General features: G+C 34.9%; 1 protein-coding gene and 1 long non-coding RNA gene across 4 annotated transcripts in view; one reads left to right on the top strand and one right to left on the bottom strand.

The window, feature by feature from the left end:
* Positions 1-8,511, top strand: part of LOC143051836 (uncharacterized) — a 58,720-nt gene extending 50,209 nt beyond the window's left edge. Inside the window, exons 1-3 of one of the 2 annotated variants that reach the window (XR_012970914.1) lie at positions 1,949-2,064; positions 3,429-3,659; positions 4,510-8,511. This is a non-coding gene — a long non-coding RNA (uncharacterized LOC143051836). Of the gene's footprint in view, positions 1-1,948; positions 2,065-3,428; positions 3,660-4,509 lie in introns of those variants that run through there. The other variant, XR_012970915.1, reaches the window with a different exon arrangement.
* LOC143051827 (uncharacterized) overlaps positions 6,155-23,575 on the bottom strand; it is a 35,687-nt gene continuing 18,266 nt past the window's right edge. Inside the window, exons 8-16 of one of the 2 annotated variants that reach the window (XM_076224800.1) lie at positions 23,221-23,509; positions 19,418-19,531; positions 18,428-19,075; positions 17,006-17,410; positions 15,552-15,704; positions 12,877-13,029; positions 10,022-10,060; positions 8,923-8,972; positions 6,155-6,888 (exon numbers count right to left, since the gene is read on the bottom strand). In XM_076224800.1, the coding sequence (XP_076080915.1) occupies positions 6,232-6,888; positions 8,923-8,972; positions 10,022-10,060; positions 12,877-13,029; positions 15,552-15,704; positions 17,006-17,410; positions 18,428-19,075; positions 19,418-19,531; positions 23,221-23,509 (2,508 nt within the window). In that variant the 3' untranslated portion in view covers positions 6,155-6,231. The remainder of the gene's footprint in view (positions 6,889-8,922; positions 8,973-10,021; positions 10,061-12,876; positions 13,030-15,551; positions 15,705-17,005; positions 17,411-18,427; positions 19,076-19,417; positions 19,532-23,220; positions 23,510-23,575) is intronic. The other variant, XM_076224801.1, reaches the window with a different exon arrangement.

Below are 23,575 nucleotides of genomic sequence, written 5' to 3'. Positions count from 1 at the left end.
GTCACGGTACTTAAGAGGAAGTGGACTTGAACGAATATTTGACAATTGAAGTGCCCTTTTGTCAATTCTGCACATGCGTGACATTTCCCCAAAAGTACAGTGTTTAAAAAGTGACTTCACTATTCAAACATGCGTTGAATTCGTTTGCATAGATATTTTCTTAGAATTAACTGTTCTAAAAACAGAAAAATGTGATCTAGAGGACTTAAATTTATTATTAACACTGAGGTATACGACCGCACTTCACGACCTCCCTGAAGAAACGTTTGTAAGAGAGTTAAGCCTAACCACGACGTTAACTCCTAAACTACTAACGATAAAGACATGAAAAGTACCGAAAACCATAACCTGACCCCGACCCATCAGAAACTATGACTTTTAAAACGTTCGTGAAAATTCTTTATCAGAAATTACAATCGGTTACCCCCAAGACTACTTATCCTTATCCTTTCAGAGATAAGTAAGGCTTTCAAAATACTGATTTTAACAAATATTGGGTTTGCGTTACCTTCTCAGTGTCTGATACACCTAATCTGTATGCTTTTAGTCCTAATCGATGTAACAAATAGCTGCAGGAAGCACAAGTTAGCGTCCCGAGAATACGAGTCAATCAGTTTTTCGGGACTACCATCTTACTCGGGATGAAAATCTGTTTCGGGATTACGATGGATTTAAATAGAGATTTTTTTTAACGTTAACTGTTCCAAAAAGATAAATATAAAAAAAGAAGATTTGGTATGATTGCCAATTAGACAACTCTCCACAATAGACCGAAATAAGGAATTAACATCTATAGATCACCGTACGGCCTTCATCAATGAGAAAAGTACATACCGCATGGTCGGCCATAAAAGGTCCCTAAATGACAAATGTAAAACAATTTAAACGAGAAAAACTAACGGCCTTATTTATGTACAAAAAAATAAGCGAAAAACAAATAAGTAGCACATCAACAAACGACAATCACTGAATTGCAGGCTCCTTACTTGGGACAGGCACATATATAAAGAATGTGGCGGGGTTTAGCATTAGTTTTAAATGAACATATTTCATAGAAATCATTGAATAAGTTCCAATCAAACCTTGTTTACCGAATATAAGAACACTTGAAACATATTGAACAGGGAAACTTTTTTTACACTTAGATTATAATGCAAGTCGGATGTTGTATTCAATGTATTGTGCTTGCATGGGGTACATTTAAAATTGTAGGCATGACTGTAACTCTAGGATGAAGATTAGAAATAAAAGCGATGGTAATGTATCATAATTTGTATTTATGTTTTATATGGTTTCCTCCTTGTTTCCTGTTAACTGTAATGGCCCTGCGTTCTGGTCATCAATGTACTTCGGACATGGCACAGTTTTAAAAGAGTGTGTCTTTTGTTTCTACATGTCTTTTAATGTAACTGTTCAGTCACTTTGTCCTTTTCAATTTAGTACAAATGTTCATCTTTAGGAATATTTTTTTTCTTAAATATTTTTCTTACGGACAGTAATGCGTATTTTGAAAAAGGACGTATACGGTCCAGACCGTACGCGTACGGTCCAAATACTCATATGGTCTGGAACATCAACATAAATTATATCACTTTAAGAAATGCTTTGGGTCGGAGAGGGGGCAAGGTTGCAGCGCTGTATTTCTATTTTTACCGATAACTTTGAGAGCAAACAAAATGCACAAGGCGTAGCCGTCGATATGAAAAGAGAAGTGAAATTGACGCATCCCCTAAAACATTAATCGAGTAGAGCTAAGATTTATATTGATTAAAGTAAAGTGAAGTCATTTTGCGTAACACATTGTCGTTATCCGCACCCATTAAGCAAGATTTAACTTCTAATCTTGGTATCGTATAATCGTATACTTGAACCTTTTAATCCGTCTATAATAATTTACTGACTGACCCATTTAATCCCTATTGATAATATATATTAGTTTTAATTTCTTATGAAGTTTGCAATGCTGTTTTGAATATGACTGACATTTTGTGAATTACCTTACTTAAAAAGAGATATGGACTAAATGTACCGTGGAACCGTTAAAGATGTTATCAACTTGAACTGGTAAGGATAGCAATGGCCATGGTTTAGAACGTTATAAAAGGAGTAAACATGAAAAAAAATAATATTAATAATATCATCAAAGCAACGACAATACAGCTTATGTGAATTTTTATTATGACTTATGGGCATTATGTTTTCTGTTCTGTGCGTCCGTTCGTCGTACCGTCTGTCCCGCTTCAGGTTAAAGTTTTTGGTCAAGGTAGTTTTTTTTAAGAAGTTAAAGTCCAATCAACATGAAACTTAATACACTTGCTTCCTATGATATGATCTTTCTAATTTGAATGCCAAATTAGAGATTATTTCCCATTTTCACGGTTCATTTAACATTACAAAATGATAGTGCGGATGGGGCATCCATGAACTATGGACACATTATTGTTATCATTCCCACTCGTTCCTGGTAGAAGAGGGCCTAGAGGAGAGTTTATACGGTACTTGTTGGATCGGTTTTGCTCATTGTTGGAGTGCGTACAAAGACCCTTAGTTGTTAACTTTCACATCATTTAGTCTCATTGGCAATCATACGACACCTAGTTATTTTTTAATAATTAAGGACAAAACTTCTCTATGGTATCCCATGCAGGCATCCTTTAAATTGGACACATTCATATCAAAAGCGTTGTACAGTCATGTTTAACTACCCCTTGAAACACATGAGCGTTTATAAAAGGTTTATAACAGATTCGAGAATTATGGGTCAAGCTTAGAGAAGAAATGAGCTAAAAAACTATAAAAATGAAGGAAATTAAGGAAAAGATAGTGTTGAAGTGCTATTAATATATAAAGAATAGAAAATACTGGATAAAAACATAAGAAATAGAGAGAGAGAAAAAATAAAGTAATAAATTTGTCCTTGTAAAACGTGTCCTGGCGGACAAATATTACTAGTATAAAAAGTCCAGGGTTACAGATTTACTAGTATTTCTAGTCCGATGTTAGTGATCTTTGTCCTCAGACTAATTTTTCTAGGACCATGGACTTTTATACCAGTAATATTTGTCCGTCAGGACAAAATTATATTAGAATGACAACTTACTTGAACAAAGAAATACAAAATCGGTATATAATAGTTTGGAAATGAATGTACAAAATGCGCTCGCTAATAGAAATGAAGGGTCAAGAGGATCTCGCTACTACAGAAAGCCAGTTAAGGCGCATGTTACTACAGAAAGCCAGTGAAGGCGCTCGCTACTAGTCTACGCGTAGAGCTAGTCACTGATATTGAATGGATACTATCGATCAAGAAACATAATAAACTGCAACTGCCCAAACACATTTGACGAATCCTCTTCATAAAAGTCACAGGAATCGTTAGGTCGAAAGGTATCTTAAATCGACGAACACACTTTTTTTTCTAATTTTAGGTTATTACTATGGGTACTGTAATTCATATTTGGGATTCCTCCAAAAAAAAGTTTGGTCATGCTTCTATGGAGCTTAGCGATGGAACGTATATCAGCTGGTGGCCAAGACCAGAGGCACACAGTCTGTATACTGAAGTAAAATTAACCGACAAAGGACGACCTCCAGTAACAAAAACAGTTGTCGTGAACCCTTGCAAGAACATGCGCATGGACACACTTCCGGCAGTATGCGTAAGATTATGATTATGATACTTTAATAAGCACGCAAAAAATGCATATGAATGTTAAAGGCATGCTTACTATTACAACTATAACTAATAACAGAATAATCATGACATTTACATCAAAAGAGAATAAGATAGATATTGAATCCACAAAATAACAAATGACCTCAACCTGTTCTCTTGCTGGCTAGGTCAGTTGGATTTAAAATATATTTCATTTTATAATCAGAAAAATCTTTGTATTTGGTTAATAAAACATTCAAATATACATGTATTAAATTATTTATTTTTTTCACAATATCAATATTAGGGATTGTCAAATAAATTAACTATTGTTTGTATTCAGATTTTATCTTTATAAAACCAAGGGGTTTTACTCATGTTACTCTGTTGATCAGGAGATGATAAAGGGTAACACATTAATTCAATGGATTTTCTTAAAATAAAATTGTATTCAACCCATTCGCGATAAGTAAATCTAACCAATGTATTAATTAAGAAAGTTTAACTTTCGCTTACAATCGGATGCTTTTTTGTAGTTTTTATCCCTGTTTAGATTCTCCAACTATACAGATGCCTAGCGAGTCTATATACGTTTTTTTAGGAAACGTAAAAGTTTCAAATACTATAAAAATGTCAGTTCTACAATGAGTCTGTAGTATTATAATCTGTTTTATGTAATTCATGATATTTAAAAATGTGGACAATTTTATTATGCTCTGTATTTTAAAATATATGCAAAAAGGAAAACCTGTATAACTTCGACGTACGTATTGCAATTTTGCATTTTGTTTGTCAATTTTTTTATATCCGTTGTTTCGTTTTATTCTGTTCGTTCATTTATAAATTTATTTCAGTTTATCAAAGTACGACCAATTCTTGCAGATTCCTACATTGATGACGTAGAAAGAATGGGTGATAAAGCTGATCACGTGGTCATGTTGAGAAAGAACCTGCTCGACGAGGATCGGGTATATCATTTCTGGAAGAAAACCAAAGAAGTTCATCAGCCGTACATCCTTGGAACAAATAACTGCGCAGACATGATATTTAGAGCACTAAGGATAGGTGGCGCCACTGCCTATGTACCAGATCCAGGTTTCGCCTACATTTGGACGCCACGTCGACTTTATAACTACGTCGAAAGATTCTCATTTTTAGCCATGGTTTTAAATGCTAATTCAAGACTAGGAGAATATTTCGAAATGAACGATATGCCTCGTCATAAAAGAAAACCCATCAAACAGGCTTACGAATCGTCATAGAGGGACGCCATTTAAATCGGGCATAGCGACAAAACGTGGCAGATGGTCATGAAGATTGGAAAAAAAAATTTACAACTGTGATAGCAATGTGACAGTTATCACGTCGTTAATCAGTATAGACACTTCATTTTGTTTGTACACTCTCATAAAGTTTTATCTTAGTTCCTTGTAACATTACAACCATGAACATCACCCACGGCAAAACATCTTTTTCGAGGGATCAATCATTTTATTGAGTGAAACAAAATATTTGTGTGAATTTTAATCTGATATGTACGTAAATATATTTTGTTCCTGAACAACACGAACCCAACTAAAACAACGGAGGTGATTTCAGGTGCACAGTTGATATCCGCCTTCCTAATGTTTTGTTTGAAATTTTTTTAGAAAATGTGCTTTGATAGCCTATGATACAACTCTCTACCCGAGACTAAAATGACCTATAACTGTAACGATAGGTCATCGCGGCCTTCACCAATGAGCAAAACCCATATATAACGAATAGTAAGCTATAAAAGATTATCAACGCAGTAAACTATGAAGCTGTGGTCACATCAGATTGAAACTTAGTACGTTTATTTGGATTGATGAAACATTTATAACGTTGATGAAAAATGAAATAAGATAGCGCGATTTGAGCATTGTGTCATATGGACATATATATTCTTATTATTTTTAATTTGCTGATAATGTTACATATATTGATTATTTTTAATGGATCTTATAAACGTTTTGTATATTTTTGTATTTTTTCATGAAGATGTAAATAATACTCGGTAGTAGTGTATTTTATGGTTTCTCTGTATACCAACGATCATGATTTAATTTACAATACTTACCTCTTGTACAAGCTTGGCTACATAAAATTAACCCGATTTGGCATAACTTATAGCAAAATGTGCTATTCAATGATCTATACCTTAATTTGCATTTACTATTTGGACTGAGCGCCACCTAGGAGTTTTCAGCAGACGATACGTGCGTCTGATGTTCTAAAGTATTATCTTTATTTATTTATTTTTTAATTTTTGATTTGCACTAATGTTTAGACGACAAGAAGAGTTTGTCAGGAGTGGGTACCATCCGAGTTCTTTTATTTTCTTGAAAATTTTTGCAATGCTTAGCATTTCTGTATAAAGATAAAACTCGATCAAGTTGTCTCATATCAAAAGAGGGAGAATGATGTGTTTATTTGTACCACGTGACTTATACACTGGCGATTGACACGTATCTCATCTTTTTTTTTAATAAATTTTAGTAAAACTGTTAAACGTCGTTTATTAAACAGATTGTTACAAACAAATTTTAATCTAATCAGCGTCCTCTGTAATTATATCCTGAACCATAGGTTGAACCACTGTTTGACGATCCACTATGTTTTCTTCCTGAATACGCTACACCATAATTTACTTTTGGTACTGCCACATACTTGGTTCGCGGGTATGCTCTGCCTGAACTTCCATGCGACCATGCTCTAGATCCACTTCCGGCTCCACTACTCACATGGGAGGCTGCTCCTCCTCCTGAACCAATAAAACTGATTCCGGAATGAGATGACGCACTGGAATGTGAGTGGTGGACTGAATGATGACTGCTTGAACTTCCATGGGACCATGCTCTAGATCCACTTCCCGCTCCACTACTCGCATGGGAGGCTGCTCCTCCTCCTGAACCAATAAAACTGATTCCAGAATGAGATGACGAACTGGAATGTGAGTGGTGGACTGAATGATGAGAAGATGAATGACTTTGGCTTGAATGTGACACACCAGAGACGTGATGTGACGATGTGCTGGCGTGTGACGATGAGCTTGCGTGATGTGAAGATGTGCTGGCGTGATGTGCTGATGTTCTATGAACTCCGGAAACAGAGCTACCTCCAATATGGAAATGAGAATTAGATACGCCGGCATTTTGTAAAGCACCAAGAATAGCGGAGTTCAATCCCGTGTTGCTGAATGAACTGAGAGTCTGAAGTAGAACATAACAGTTATTGAATGATTTACTGCATATTTAGATTTTTGTATTTCCACGATTGAAGTGAGACAAACAATGAAGCACTTTTACATAGTCACCAATACCCAACTTATATATTCGGTATTCTATTTTCTCTTGTCCTACATTTGTTTTTAAAGTATTGACCTTTAGATAGACAAATGAGTAAAGCTTTATTTGTATAAAGTATAAAATAGTTTAATATACATCTGAGATAAACATTACTTGTTAAAAACTGGACTGGAAATATATGTACCAAGTCAGGAATAGGACATTTGTTTGCATTTCGTTTGATGTGTTTTAGCTTTTGATTTTTGACATTTGATTAGGGACTTTTCTCTTTGCATTTACCTTGCAGTTAGTTATTTTTGCTATTTCACTCTTTTTTTTAACATGATCTGCCAGTAAATGCATTATTCTTGACTCCACAGAACAAATATCTTCACGTCACAATGTTATTCAGTCCCCCTTTCCAAATGACCTCATGCCGGCTGGGCTGTTCATTTATAAAAATGACATTGGAAAGTCGTCTTTTGGTGAGAGGGGGAAATCACATAACTAGCAGCTTTTCCGTTCTGTACTCTTTAAGTTTTTTACCCAAACATTCTGTCTCAACAGTATCTGACAATGTTGGTGTTAAAAGAAACCTACTTATTGGGAGTGATATAATTTGTTTGTTTTGACACCTCATGGTTACTAAAATTGTCTCTAAGAAAGTCCTCTATTTCGTACAGGAGCCATGATTTAAATGCAAAGACTAATGTTTCATTCAATTTTGGAAAGAATTATGATAGCGTCCATAAAACCGTAGAAACCGTAGAAAAGATTACTTTACCACTAGAAATGGTTGGTTCAATATATTTCTTGTGAGCAGCAACCATATGACTACGATACATTATCATCGGGGAGATATTTATACTATTACCTTATAACGGCGCCATTGTGATGTTGCAAATAGAAATAGACAGTTCAATTTTGGAGAAATGCAATCGCTTAGTTTGATCAGTCCATGCAACCAGGATTCAAAACTAAGAAAACATTGATTACATTGTAAACTTTCGACCAATCAAATCACCTTCATACTGATGCTGGTAGTAAAGTGTTGTTTTCTTGCATAGTATTTACAATTAAGTTATTGGGGTTTTGTGCTTGAGGCTCAGTAGTAACTGGGTTTTGCACAAATCGTCGGTAAAAATTCAATTTGAATGTTTTATTTTTTTTATTTTCGTTCATTGTGAAATGGCAGATTAATTTCGCTTTCGTTCGTACACATATCCCCCTTTTACGACCTCAATTGACGAAACTATGTCAGTTTTCGTATAACATTGAGATAGATTTGTGAAATATTACTAGGCATTCTTAAAACTTTAAAAAACCGTTTATTCAATTTAAGAACTTCAATTTTTTTTCTCTGAATAAATTGGCACCCACACCACATATGACAACTATCCATTACAGTCAATAGACATGGCAACAATACGTAACCGTATTTGTTTATTCACCAAATTAAAAAAAAAATCTTATGATTGGAGTTGACTACAGCACAAGATGGTACTTACATGCGTATATGTTATGGGATAAGAATAAAGTATTTTGCTGATCTTTCTTTGTTATTTTGCTCAATATATTACTGTTAGTTACATAATTGATGTCAACACAAGTAATGATATTAACTTGTTGGTGTTGGAAGTTTCCCGGAACGAATACTCTTTACACTGCGTGCATGTATAACCCAGCGGACACCATTCTATAAATCTTGGTATGTGAAATAGGAATACATGTATAATGATTAATGGGTGAAAATTCAACCATTTTCAAGATATAAGAACATTCTCAAGTGTCAGGGACTTTGGGATAACTCGGGTCCTAGCATCTAATAAAAGGATCTTAGGGACTCAAGTCGAAATATTATATCCTCCAATATCTCAGCATTGATACGAGCGATACAAACTTATTTTATATCAAAATGCAGATATGTGTGTCGATATTTTGCGGATTTCGTATACTTACTGAGGAAGCGGCAGCAGCTCCTGCATGTGTAATACCATCACGTGTATAACCTAGGGAGGACAACACAACAGCAGATCAATAAACGATACCAATTGGTAAATGGCGTGCATCATCATCGTAATTAAAAGAAAATTTAAATAATTTATAGAGACCAAAGATTTCTAAATGGTTTACGCTTCAATTAATAGAGGAAAAGTTTTCTCACTGACAGTAAATAATCTTCAGGACTACTGAAAACAAACAAGAAGTAAAAGATAGGTACCAAAGGTTGAAACATTCGATAGTTTTCAGGAATCAAACCTTTACTTGCGTAGAACTTGTGAAGACATTCTGAAAACGTGCATTGTGTCGACATGACAAAAAAAGTTTGTTTCCAGTTTTTGGAGAAAAAAATAATTTGTTTTTGGTTCTGAGAAAAAAAAATTGTTTGTTTCACCCTCAGCTGCCACTACATGTAATTCTAAAATTGAAAGAAAAAAATTGTTTTCGACTTGTCGCGAAAAAAAAATTTGTCCAGAAACAAAAACCATAGCCCCCCCCTCCCCCCCCCCCCAGAAAATCAAATGGTTGCTGCCTATGTGAGTTATTGTACTTGTTTTATAACTAGAGAGTTATTTTAACATGAGAACAAACGACAAAAAAAAATATCATATAAACTCAGCATTAATGTCAATGAACTTGATAGAAATAAATGTTTACAAACTAAACCCATCACGGTATCATCTAAAATGCCATTAAAGTTAACTTTCCTTTTCGTTCTCATTAAAAAGATTAATTGACATGTTGTATGTTAAAACCAAATGACTTTTTTAGACTCGCGTTTTAAAGGAACCAAGTTGAACTGTGACGCAAATAATAATTTGAATTCTAAATTTCTCTCTTGACAGGATCAGGATACAATGTGACTATATACGTATCGGTGCGTAGTATCTGTCCCGCAGTATTTATCTAGTAGAAAGACAGATTTCTGAATAAATAGCTAAACGTAAATTCACGAGTGCTAGATGTTATATTGATCAGTCATGCTTCCTTCAACGGTTATTTTAAATGCGGTGTAATTACATTGCAAACATTGTACTTATATACGAAATTTACGTACCTACGTTCTTGAGGTTGTCAAATACTATGTGAATAGTACCTAAAAATAAATTAGTGTAAATCGATATGATAAACTAATATAATGTCATGTTACCATGGTGTCAATGGTAATGGAATATTTTAATATATCACCTAGAAAGTGGAACACAAATGACATGTTCGAACAAAATCTACATCTATTATGAAAGTTCTAAACACAAGTTTGAGCTTTCTTAAAAGCTACTAGAACACACCCGTGATATCGCGGGTCCGTGACTGAATTAAAGTATATAACTATGCGCAAGCCTTATTTTAGTATTAGTATTGTCATCTGATAAAGTCATGCCGATTATAAGATACACAGTTTTCTCTGCTTTCAAATCTTTCTGTTTGAACCCGTCGAACTGGAACTTATCAATTATTGATAATATTAATTATTTGGAAAACAAAAGGTCCTGGAATGGAGTACTTTTTAACCAATAGCATTGTCCTAAATTAGTTATAAATAAAGTTGAATTCTTTGATTCGCTGTTTTACGTCATGCCCGCTAACAAATTGAAAACTGTTCCTATACGCCTTATTTTAGTCCAGATTTAGTATTCGTATTGTTATCTTAGAAGGTCTAACTGATTAAAATACTACAATAGGTAACAATTTGACAATTAAGTAGTGTCAACCCTGTGATTATGACCCGTGTAATACTATATAGCATATTAATCCTGAATACACCGTTTGGTGGTGCGCCTGTCAGATGCGGAACGTACAGATAAGGTAATCGGTAACAGGTGAATATACTATTGGTATCGGTATCGGACTCGACCCGGAACTTCTTAATTATTGGCAATATTAATTACGTGGAAAACAAAAGGGCCTGGAGTGGTGTAATTTTCAATCTACACCTTTGTACTATATTAGTTATATATAAAGGTGAATTTTTGATTCGTCGTTTTTACGTGATGACGGCTGACAAATTGGACCTCGTAATTTTAGTATTATAGATGGACTGTTTCGCTCTATCGGTATTTAAGGTAATATGTGTGCATGCATGTGGGTGTTGAACTTAGTATTGGAAATGTGGTATTTTTAGATATTGCTTGGTATAAATTGGATGTGCTTTATACGCCCATGGTTTTAAATTTTTCATTACTTTTAAAATTATAACAATTATAAAAAGACACGAATGTTCAAGTCTCTTGCCAGAGGTGTGTCTCTCTAGAGGTGTACTTAAATTGTAAGAAGTTATGAAATACGGATAATGCATTTTTGTAAACATTGTATAGGAACATTGTTTAGCAAAGCAAATCGTGCAAATTGCAAATAAACGCGTATTAATAATTGATATTTTGATATTGAATGTATCTGTGAAATATATGTATAATAAAACGAACATGAATTAATTACAGTTGATCGGAACTGAAATAGACATCCTAAATCAGGAATCTAATGTACAGTAGTTGTTGTTTGTTTATGTAATTTGTATATGTTTCTCGTTTTTCTTTTTTTTTTATAGATTGGACCGTTGGCTTCTCGTTTGAATGGTTTTTCACTTGTCATTTTGGGGCCCTTTATAGCTTGTTGTTCGGTGTGAGCCAAGGCTCCGTGTTGAAGGCCGTACCTTGACCTATAATTGTTTACTTTTGTAAATTGTTATTTGGATGGAGAGTTGTCTGATTGGCTCTCATAACACATCTTTATATACCTATAGTTAGTTTTTCGGCATTTGATGTCTTATCCTGCACAAGAAAAGTCGGTATTTCTTTATCTCATTTAAGCCACAAACTGTTACTGTATCTCAGCCGCATCATAATACAACCAATCAGAAGTTATCTTGTGATAAGTAATTAATTCAAGATGGCGTGTATGTCGACTGAAACTAATAGCTTCGCACCGTGTTGCGAAGCAATTACTGGTGTCCAAAGAATATACTTTGATGCGGTCTTACAAATATCAACAAAAAGTTTCGAAGTAACCTACGTAATGACAAACGAAAAATAACAAAAAGTTCCGAGGTTGCACATCTAGTCTTTCTAGAACCAGTACGACTCTTATGTCAGAACATGTATTTCCACTGTTTGTCAGAACATGTATTTCCACTGTTTATGACGGGACATGTATTTCCACTGTTTATGCCAGGACATGTATTTCCACTGTTTATGCCAGGACATGTATTTCCACTGTTTATGTCAGAACATGTATTTCCACTGTTTATGCCAGAACATGTATTTCCACTGTTTATGCCAGAACATGTATTTCCACTGTTTATGTCAGAACATGTATTTGTATTTCCACTGTTTATGTCAGGACAGGTATTTCCACTGTTTAATGAGCGATAATCTCCTTGTGTGTATTGTGAAGAAACATTATTTGACGTTTATAATCAACCGAAAATGTTGCAAAAGTGACAGAAGAAAACAATTAAACATAAAAAGAGGAGGATAATCCAGCGTACAAGTATCAGTGGTTGACTAAGCTAAGGACGACTTTATTTGTTTACATACTTGAAAGATCTTGAAACTGCTGGATCATCTGACGGAAAGGAGTGTATCCTTGTTTTTTTTTTTTTTTTTTGTAGCGTTCGTGTTACTCGATCTTTAGTTTTCTCTTTTAGTGTTTTGTATATTGTTGCTGGTCTGTTTTGACTATTTTAGTTGGTAACTGTGTTGTATTTCTTTCTTCAGCTTATGGACTTTGATTCCTTTTGTATTTTCTTAAATCTTATTTCTCCATCAAGACTGTCAGATTTGACAATACAATAGAACATATGTGTACATTCTAACATGATACCGGTATAAAAATCATAACAAGAACAATAACTCTTATAAGACCAGAGATAACCTTATAAGACAGGAGATAACATTATAAGAAGAGGTAACGTACCGCTCCTTCCATCTGGTCCTTTGTCGCCACATGGACCTTTTTTGCCTGTTTTACCATCTCGACCATCCTTTCCATCTTTTCCGTTCCGTCCATTGTCTCCTCTCTCACCTTTGTCCCCTTTGTCTCCCTTTGGACCTTTGTCTCCCCATGGACCTAAATACATTTACGTATCAAACAATTAATTCTTACTCCGGAAGCAGTTTAATTTACGAATATAATTTTTGTTTGCATTTTTTTCTAGTGTTGTTTATTTTTCTGTATTTCTGCATTGGTTTTATTGGATCTTTAGTCCCAAGATATGTAAAGTAGCATTGTAGATATACCGGTATAGATAAGGATCTGGTTCGGGATCCATTATTTCTGCATTCTTTAAATTGTTTAAATTGTTTTGACATTTTCTGTATTATTTTTTTTGCACTTTATTCTGCTGTTTCTGTTCATTAATCTTTTTTCTATGGTTATAGTGTATCAGATGTCATGACAATGACCTTTTTGAACTGTAGTGCACGTTGGGTTTTGTTCGACTGTAACCGAGTTATGAGTTTGATTTTTTGTGAGAATTATAACTCGCGATATGAACTTGTCGTTTATCACACCATTCCTGTGGTACTTCGTAAATGTAAGACGCCGTTAAGGAGGTTTGCTAGTTCATTATTTTGACATTTTGTCAGATTTTCGGAATCCTCTGTTTTTATTCATCATAATTTTTTTGTCCATTAACCCGCTTTTTTATCTTCATGTTTTCATTCCATATACTTTAATAAGCATTTTTTGAAAATCTTAAGGATTTTATTTTAATTTTTCATTGTTTTTTTAAATAGTGGCTAATGTTAAATGAAAGAAAAGTCTAAAGAAAACTGTTTCCATCCAAATTTTTAATTGCCTTTATCTCAAAAACAAGGACACTGACCCATATTTTCCCAGCTGTTTTAGTTTCTCGATTTAGGTTCCACCAATTCAAAACAGTTATTTAAAATCCTTATTTTTTTAAACTGTGTAGCAAACCTCCTTAAGTTACAACAACCCTGTGGCATATAAACCTTGTGACATGTTAACCCTGTGACATGTCGTAAATGTAAGAGGCAATCAAGTTGAAGCACCAACCCTGTGACATGTTAATCGTGTGACATATCGTAAATATAAGACGCCATTAAGTTAAAGCATCAACCCTGTGACATGTCGTAGGTGTAAGACTCCATGAAGTGAAAGCACCAACCCTGTGACATGTCGTAAATGTAAGACGCCATTAAGTTAAAGCACCAACCCTATGACATGTCGTAGGTGTAAGACGCCATATAGGGAAAGCACCAACCCTATAATATATCGTTAATGTAAGACGCCATTAAGTGAAAGCACCAACCCTGTGACATGTCGTAAATGTAAGACTTCATTAAGTTAAAGCACCAACCCTGTGACATGTTAACTCTGTGACATATCGTAAATATTAAGACGCCATTTAGTGAAAGCACCAACCCTGTGACATGTTAACCCTGTGATATGTCGTAAATGTAAGACGCCATTAAGTGAAAGCACGAACCCGCTGACATGTTAACCCTGTAACATATCGTTAATGTAAGACGCCATTAAGTTAAAGCACCAACCCTGTGACATGTCGTAGGTGTAAGACTCCATGAAGTTAAAGCACCAACCCTGTGACATGTCGTAGGTGTAAGACTCCATGAAGTTAAAGCACCAACCTTGGGACATGTTAACCCTATGACATGTCGTAAATGTAAGACGCCATTAAGTTAAAGCACCAACCCTGTGACATGTCGTAGGTGTAAGACGCCATATAGGGGAAGCACCAACCCTATAACATATCGTTAATATAAGACGCCATTAAGTGAAAGCACCAACCCTGTGACATGTCGTAAATGTAAGACGCCATTAAGTTAAAGCACCAACCCTATGACATGTCGTAGGTGTAAGACGCCATATAGGGAAAGCACCAACCCTATAATATATCGTTAATGTAAGACGCCATTAAGTGAAAGCACCAACCCTGTGACATGTCGTAAATGTAAGACTTCATTAAGTTAAAGCACCAACCCTGTGACATGTTAACTCTGTGACATATCGTAAATATTAAGACGCCATTTAGTGAAAGCACCAACCCTGTGACATGTTAACCCTGTGATATGTCGTAAATGTAAGACGCCATTAAGTGAAAGCACGAACCCGCTGACATGTTAACCCTGTAACATATCGTTAATGTAAGACGCCATTAAGTTAAAGCACCAACCCTTTGACATGTCGTAAATGTAAAACGCCATGAAGTTAAAGCACGAACCCTATGACATGTTAACCCTGTGACATATCGTTAATGTAAGACGCCATTAAGTTAAAACACCAACCCTGTGACATGTCGTAAATGTAAGACGCCATTAAATTAAAGCACCAACCATGTGACATGTTAACTCTGTGACATATCGTAATATAAGACGCCATTAAATTAAAGCACCAAACCTGTGACATGTTAAACCTGTAACATATCGTAAATTTAAGACGCCATTAAGTTAAAGCACGAACCCAGTGACATGTTAACTCTGTGACATATCGTAAATGTTAAGACGCCATTAAGTTAAAGCACCAACCCTGTGACATGTCGTAAATGTAAGACGCCATTAAGTTTAAGCAGTGTTTTGTGACATGTAAAGGTTAGTTAACGTACTTACCTTGTGGTCCTTTGTCTCCAACGGGACCTTTGTAACCGGGTTTACCGTTTTTACCATCCATACCATCTTTGCCATTTACCCCTGGAATACCTGGTGCTCCCATTTCCCCGCTTTTTCCTGGTAAACCATTTGGGCCAGGGAAGCCAGGTTCGCCTGTATTGGATATTACAATTGAAAGTCTTCTTGTATCTTTTTAAATGCTCATACTATTTTCACATTTTATTTTTTTTTTCAAATATAATGTACTTTTTTTTTATATTTCAGCACCTTTTCCTTTCTTATTTTGCATTGCATATCACCTGCTCAATTGCATTCTTCGTTTTAATAAAAAAAAACAAAAAACAAAAAAACAAACCCACCTATCAATTATTGATAAATTTACAGTAACTGTTAGCTCGTGTTTTTTTTATGTCTAGTATACATGTATGTACGCATTACAGCTAACAATTGAAAAAAGTTTGTGCACTTGTGTCCATTTGGGCATTTTAATATAGACAGTGTCGACCAGTGTGATCTGATATACTATAGTATACGAGTTCCTTACCATCCATGATGTGTAACAATAATCGCATTGCACGATTCAAGCAAATGTGCTGTATGCCAGCCTAAAACACTTATTCGGCGAGAATTTACTGTATTGCAATCCTGTCTAAACCACACCACTTTTCGATGTCATATGATCTAGAATCATACTTTACAATACCACATATATACAGCCATAAATAGTGTAATCTTCAGAACTTTTTGATGCATTGGTGTATGAAGAATACTTTAGACTGGGAGAATTGAGCATTACTAATTCACTAGGAATTTGATGTATTAGCAATTCATGAAAGAAAATGGATGATGGCTAGGACGATGCAGGTTTTGTCCGGACCGCTAAGGAGTTCGTAAAAGAATTTCAAACTTTGATTTATTGTACATATTGTGTCCTGGCTGGAATCTCCATATCCTTTCTTTTCTATAAACAGTGTTAACAGGGTCAACATGATGGCTACAATAATATACAAGTGTGAGAAATACCAAGCTCTTAATAATATATCACCCTGAACCTAGGAAGTTCCGAATGGATTTAACAGTAAAAATCAAAGACCAGTCACCAAAACTAAACTATAAAATGACAAAAGCCTAAACATACGACCACTGCCATGGTTTCTAAAACGTTGACATTTTTAAGAGGAGAAGGTTACAAGGGGGCGATATAAAATCATAAAATCAAAAGTCTAATTGACTAAACCATGGCCAACTTTACACAGAAAAAAAATACAACTCGAACCCAGACCAACCCTTAAAGACCGTTGTTTGCTCATATAAGAACAAATCGGGTATAATACTGTAATCGAATTGTTCGACATAGCTTAGTCTTGGCGACTTTGTCCGATTATTATCTTAATTTCATTTTTATGCTTAAAACAAACATTTGGTATGCTATGAAATCGTTGTATAATACTAACCTCTACTTCCGGGAACTCCGTCTTTACCTTTCTTACCAGGCCAACCATTCATTCCAGGCATACCATCTGGACCCTTCCCACCATCTTCACCTTTATTTCCTGGCTCGCCACGCATACCTTGGGGTCCAGGTTTCCCATCCTCTCCGTTGTTACCGGGCATGCCTGAATCACCAGGCAACCCTTTCTCGCCGTTGTTACCTCTTGGGCCTGGTAGTCCCATATCACCCATTGGACCTTTATCGCCTGGTTCACCTTTTGAACCAGGCATTCCATCGGCGCCGGGATTTCCTGGTGTTCCATCTTTACCCGAAGAGCCTTTTGGTCCTTTTCTACCTCTAGGACCTTCAGGCCCAGGCATACCCGGGTCTCCATTTTCTCCTTTTGCACCCATGCCACCTCGTGGACCTTTCAAGAAGAATTAAAACACTCTGAAGTATTTCTTAGTAATTTCGGCATTACAGAGGCAATGTTCACCTACATCAATTTCAACAAGATTATACGTGAAACTCACATGAAATCAGTTTATGTGAGATTCACGTGAAACTTACGTGAATTTCATCTGAAAATCATATGAATTTTGTTCACGTGAAATTCGCATGAATTTTTAAAATAAAGTAATTCAAATAACATCTAATTTTCAAATTCAATTTAAATCATTAAAAATACAATTCACGTGAGTTTCATGTATAGGCTCGTTTGAAGTGAATCTCACGTGAAATGTGTCATGTGAATTTGATGCGAGATTTGTGTGAAATTCATGTGAGCAAACATTGCCTGTGTAGAGGATTACTATAAAAAAAAGAAAATGTGATATGATAGCCAACAGATAGTTCGAGAGGCGCAGATTTCGAAATAGCGATAAAGGTCTATGACACAACTATCCTTAAAACACCAACGGACGAGAGTGTAGACAACTTAATGGGCAATGTTTCGGTCTTCATAAATTAGCAAATCCCCCTATCGTCTAGTCATATAAAGGGCCTCGGTATGACAAAATATGAAACAAATACCTAATGTTTACTGATTTACTTACATCTACAGTAAGTCTTCCGGTTATAAAACATACAGGGATTTCATTATACAGCTAGAAAATGTATCATATTTAAGCGACAAGTCCTATCACATTGTATATAAGAAGTGTTCTCCCTTCAATTATTATATCAAATAAGGAACTTGTATCATCTGTATACCGAAAAAAAAACCATTCAAATTACAAAAATCATTCATAATAAAAGTAAATGGGGATATTGTCTGTCTGTACTCAGAAGATACAGTTCTAAACTAAAATACGCATTTGCATGAACTGTGTTCTCTGGAAAAAGTTGAAAACGTCGAGGTTACTTAATTGTAAAATGAGGAGGATACATAATTAGTAAATTACAAACTAAGATGAAGGTTAATATTTATCCTTTTTGAAATTACCTTTCTTGCCGTCAGTTCCTGGCATGCCATTAGGTCCTGGATTACCCGCTGGTCCAATCAAACCATCAGGACCCTGAAGTCCTGGAGCGCCATCAGCTCCCTTATCTCCTGTTCCTCCTTTACTACCTCTCCTTCCTTTCTGTCCTGGCATACCACGGTCACCAGGAACTCCCTTTTCTCCTGGTTCCCCTCGATTACCAGGCATACCATTTTTCCCGTCGTTACCATTCATTCCCGGTATTCCCATAGGTCCCTGGCCTCCCATCTCTCCTTTGTCACCTGATTCCCCTTTCATACCTCTAAATCCTTTAGGTCCTCTTCTTCCGTCTTTTCCAGGTTTGCCTGGCATTCCATCCATTCCATTAGGTCCTGGCATTCCTGGATCTCCCGAGGAACCTTTGTCACCCGTTTCTCCTTTCATACCCCGTTCACCTGGTCCTCCGTTCATTCCATTGTCACCTGGTTCTCCCTTTGTGCCCTGTTCGCCAGGGTTTCCTCTTCTACCGTTCCTTCCTGGTTGACCCATGGGTCCTGGATCCCCAGTAGGTCCTTTGTCACCCATTTCTCCTTTATCGCCAGGTTCACCTTTTGAACCCGGTTGACCATTCATTCCTCCTGGACCTCTTGGACCTCTGGGTCCCATTGGACCTGTTGAAAGGCGTTGCATTATGCGTCAAGAAATAAAGAAAAATAAAAAAAATCTAGAGATAAAAAACTTTAAAAAAAGGAACTTTGTTTTGAAGAACCATTGAAGGAATACGTATTCAATGAAAGTTTATTGCAAAGAAGGCAATGAATACCAACTATATCACATAAAGCACATACCAACCTAACTGATGTGTGAACTAAGTTGGGTCTGTCATTTTTTTGTTTGTTTTGTATTTGGGTGGTTGTCGCAAACCCACTTATCTTTTAATATAGCACGAATATTCTCACTGTGACTATAACTAAAATTACAAATAATTAAGTTTAGCATCAACAGATTTGTACCTTGACTGCCCGGTTGACCTGCTGCCCCTGTGCTTCCTGTAGCTCCCCTCTCGCCTGGTTGACCAACAGCACCAGATATGTCAATAATTTGAATCGTTGTGTCAATCATTTGTTCTGAAATTATAAACAATGTACAGATATGTCAATAATCCGAATCGTTGTGTCAATCATTTGTTCTGAAATTATAAACAATGTACAGATATGTCAATAATCTGAATCGTTGTGTCAATCATTTGTTCTGAAATTATAAACAATGTACATATATGTCAATTACCTGTATCTTTGTGTCAATCATTTGTTCTGAAATTATGAACAATGTTCAGATATGTTAATTAACTGTATCGTTGTTTCAATCATTTGTTCTGAAATCATAAACAATGTACAGATATGTCAACTACTTGTATCGTTGTGTCAATCATTTGTTCTGAAGTCTTAAACAACATATATGTCAATCATCTGGTTCGTTGTGTCAATCATTTGTTCTGAAATCATGGAAATGTACATATATGTCAATAACCTGTATCTTTGTGTCAATCATTTGTTCTGAAATCATAAAAAATGTACATATATGTCAATAACCTGTATCGTTGTGTCAATCATTTGTTCTGAAATCATAAAAATGTACATATATGTCAATAACCTGTATCTTTGTGTCAATCATTTGTTCTGAAATCATAAACAATGTACATATATGTCAATCACCTGTATCGTTGTGTCAATTATTTGTTGTGAAATTATAAAAAATGTACATATATGTCAATCACCTGTATCGTTGTTTCAATCATTTGTTCTGAAATCATAAACAGTGTACATATATGTCAATCACCTGTATCGTTGTGTCACTCATTTGTTCTGAAATCATAAAAATGTACATATATGTCAATCACCTGTATCGTTGTGTCAATCATTTGTTTTGACATTATAAACAATGTGCAGATATTTCAATTACCTGTATCGTTGTTTCAATCATTTGTTCTGAAATTATAAACAATTTATCCTGCAATTGGGTGTTCTACTATACAGATACAGCCCAACAGATATCGCTATGCTGTATCTGTATACTATACAGATATCGCTTAAAAGCTCCGCCCACTGCCGGACTGAGTATTGTATGAACCTGCGTGACCTCAGAATGTGTATTGCAATCGCATTCCAATGACGTATCAATTATGAATTAACGATTGCTTTTATACGATCTGTATGTTTTCAAACATTTCTTTAGAGCAATAAGAATCACATCAATTTTCTGATTATATACACACATGAACAACAGTCTTTTCTACGATAACAACTATCGATTTCAAAACTTGAATGTGTATAATTGTGTAACAAAAACAACCATGTCAATTTCAGCATGCATGTTTAATGAATGTCGAGTCTGAAGCGTAGGACAACTCGTACACTCCTGTTTCAAATTGGACAATGTTTTGTTATTTTTTTTTTACTGTTAAATTAGTTGTTATGTTGAAATAGATAATTAATCACTTTGAGCGATGTATTATTGTTGACCATTCGAGATTCTTTTTTTGCGAACCCGTCTTCAGCTGAATGTGTGATTATTAAATCGTATTACTACACGGGCCTCAAGGGATTTCAAATCGAAAATAAATGCAAAACATGTGTTTTTGTGTCTTTCAAAACACAAATAATATACAGAATTAATTGCAGGATAAAGACAATAACTGTTTAGTGTCTTTAAATATCAGCTGTATTTGTACTCGGCTGGAAACAGGTGTAATAGCTCGCTAAAAGCTCGCATACACCTTGTTTCCTAGCCTCGTACAAATACAGCTGATATTTAAAGACACTAAACAGTTATTGTCTATGTTCAGGTATGTCAATTACAGACTTTACCTGTATCGTTGTGCCAATCATTTGTTCTGAAATCATAAACAATGTACATATATGTCAATCACCTGTATCGTTGTGTCAATCATTTGTTCTGAAATCATAAACAATGTACATATATGTCAATCACCTGTATCGTTGTGTCAATCATTTGTTCTGAAATCATAAACAATGTACATATATGTCAATCACCTGTATCGTTGTTTCAATCATTTGTTCTGAAATTATAAACAATGTACAGATATGTCAATTACTTGTATCGTTGTTTCAATCATTTGTTCTGAAATTATAAACAATGTACAGATATGTCAATTACTTGTATCGTTGTTTCAATCATTTGTTCTGAAATTATATACAATGTGCAGATATGTCAATTACTTGTATCGTTGTTTCAATCATTTGTTCTGAAATTATAAACAATGTACAGATATGTCAATTACTTGTATCGTTGTTTCAATCATTTGTTCTGAAATTATAAACAATGTACAGATATGTCAATTACTTGTACCGTTGTTTCAATCATTTGTTCTGAAATTATAAACAATGTACAGATATGTCAATTACTTGTATCGTTGTTTCAATCATTTGTTCTGAAATTATAAACAATGTACAGATATGTCAATTACTTGTATCGTTGTGTCAATCATTTGTTCTGAAATTATAAACAATGTGCAGATATGTCAATTACTTGTATCGTTGTTTCAATCATTTGTTCTGAAATTATAAACAATGTACAGATATGTCAATTACTTGTATCGTTGTTTCAATCATTTGTTCTGAAATTATAAACAATGTACAGATATGTCAATTACTTGTATCGTTGTGTCAATCATTTGTTCTGAAATCATAAACAATGTACAGATATGTCAATTATAGACTTTACCTTTATCGTTGTGCCAATCATTTGTTCTGAAATCATAAACAGACATGACCCTCAACTTTAAATTTAACGTACTACTTCTACATTTACTTTGACTAAGCTGTTCTTACCCTTGTAAGTTTAGACCTAGTTCTGCTAATTGAATGACTAACACGCAGTAAGAACAGTATTATATTAATAAACATAAATGAAATAGTGATAGAGCAGATTGTTATCCCGATAAAACGTCAACTGATTCGAAGCCGAAGTTGACAATTCTCTTTCGAGGGTTTCCAATCTGATGTAACATCCTCTCTGCGATGTGTTATCTAATTTATTTTACTAAATGTTCAATCATTATTGTCTAGTATTGTTAAATCTAAATGGAAACTACTGTACTGTAACATCATGTAAATAAAAACGTTACAATTATTAGAAAAAAACTACAAAAAAGAAGCATTTTTTTTATTATGACATGTTATGAGGTCAAAACATAGAAATTCATCACTGTAAATTCGATTCATTGTCCTTTAAATTATCGATTTTTTATGGTCTGTACGAGAGTTCCATTTAGAAAATTTACTCGCTCAGAAATGGGGTAGAGTAAATTTCTTCCTCATATTACCCAAACAAAATCTTTCATTTTAACATGAAATATACTAACAGCAAAAGAATAAATGCGGACTTGAAAATCTGTTATTTACCGGTGCATACCTTATGTCAATGCTCAAAGTTCTTCTTTGTCAATCGATAACGATCTTATTTGGATGGTAGTAGAGCGGACTGTATCAAGCGATTACAATCTTATTCGGATAGTAGTTGAGCGAATTGTATCAAGCGATTACAATCTTATTCGGATAGTAGTAGAGCAGACTGTATCAAGCGATAACAATGTTATTCGTACGTTACCAATTGTTTTTTTTTTTTTTTTTGTTATTTTTCGGGTTTTAGTTAAGATGCTTCCTTTTGCGTACTGAATAAATAAGGAAACGGTAGTAAACCATTATTCAAAAGTCGATTGAGACAAAACAAATCCGAGTGACAAACTAAAGCGGACTTTGTCGATACCGAAGTAATGACATGTTTTCAATATTACCTAAACATGCGGTAGCCACGATGGCCTCTCGTATTGTAAACAGTGATGATACTGATGCAACATGGAAGACCAAACTTGGCGCTGACGCTATATTAACAAGCTGTGTTATGTCAACATCGGACCCAACGCCTATGACCATTATGGTAACACCTTGAGCTTTCAATATATTAGCCTGTTGCACCGGATCTGGTTGACGATTATTTTTACCATCAGTAAGAACGATAACTAGTTCTCTGACACCATGTCTTTGTCCGCCATTTATCACCAGAAAACTGTTCAGCCGAACAAACTGAAATGTATAGGTGTTTATTATTTTTGTGAATACTAATTTTTTCTTAGTATTATGATTTCACTA

The sequence above is a fragment of the Mytilus galloprovincialis genome, chromosome 11 (assembly GCF_965363235.1).
Source record: "Mytilus galloprovincialis chromosome 11, xbMytGall1.hap1.1, whole genome shotgun sequence".
NCBI lineage: Eukaryota > Metazoa > Mollusca > Bivalvia > Mytilida > Mytilidae > Mytilus > Mytilus galloprovincialis.
Note: the sequence above shows the minus strand (reverse complement) of the source record. Positions and strands in the feature narration are given on the sequence as shown.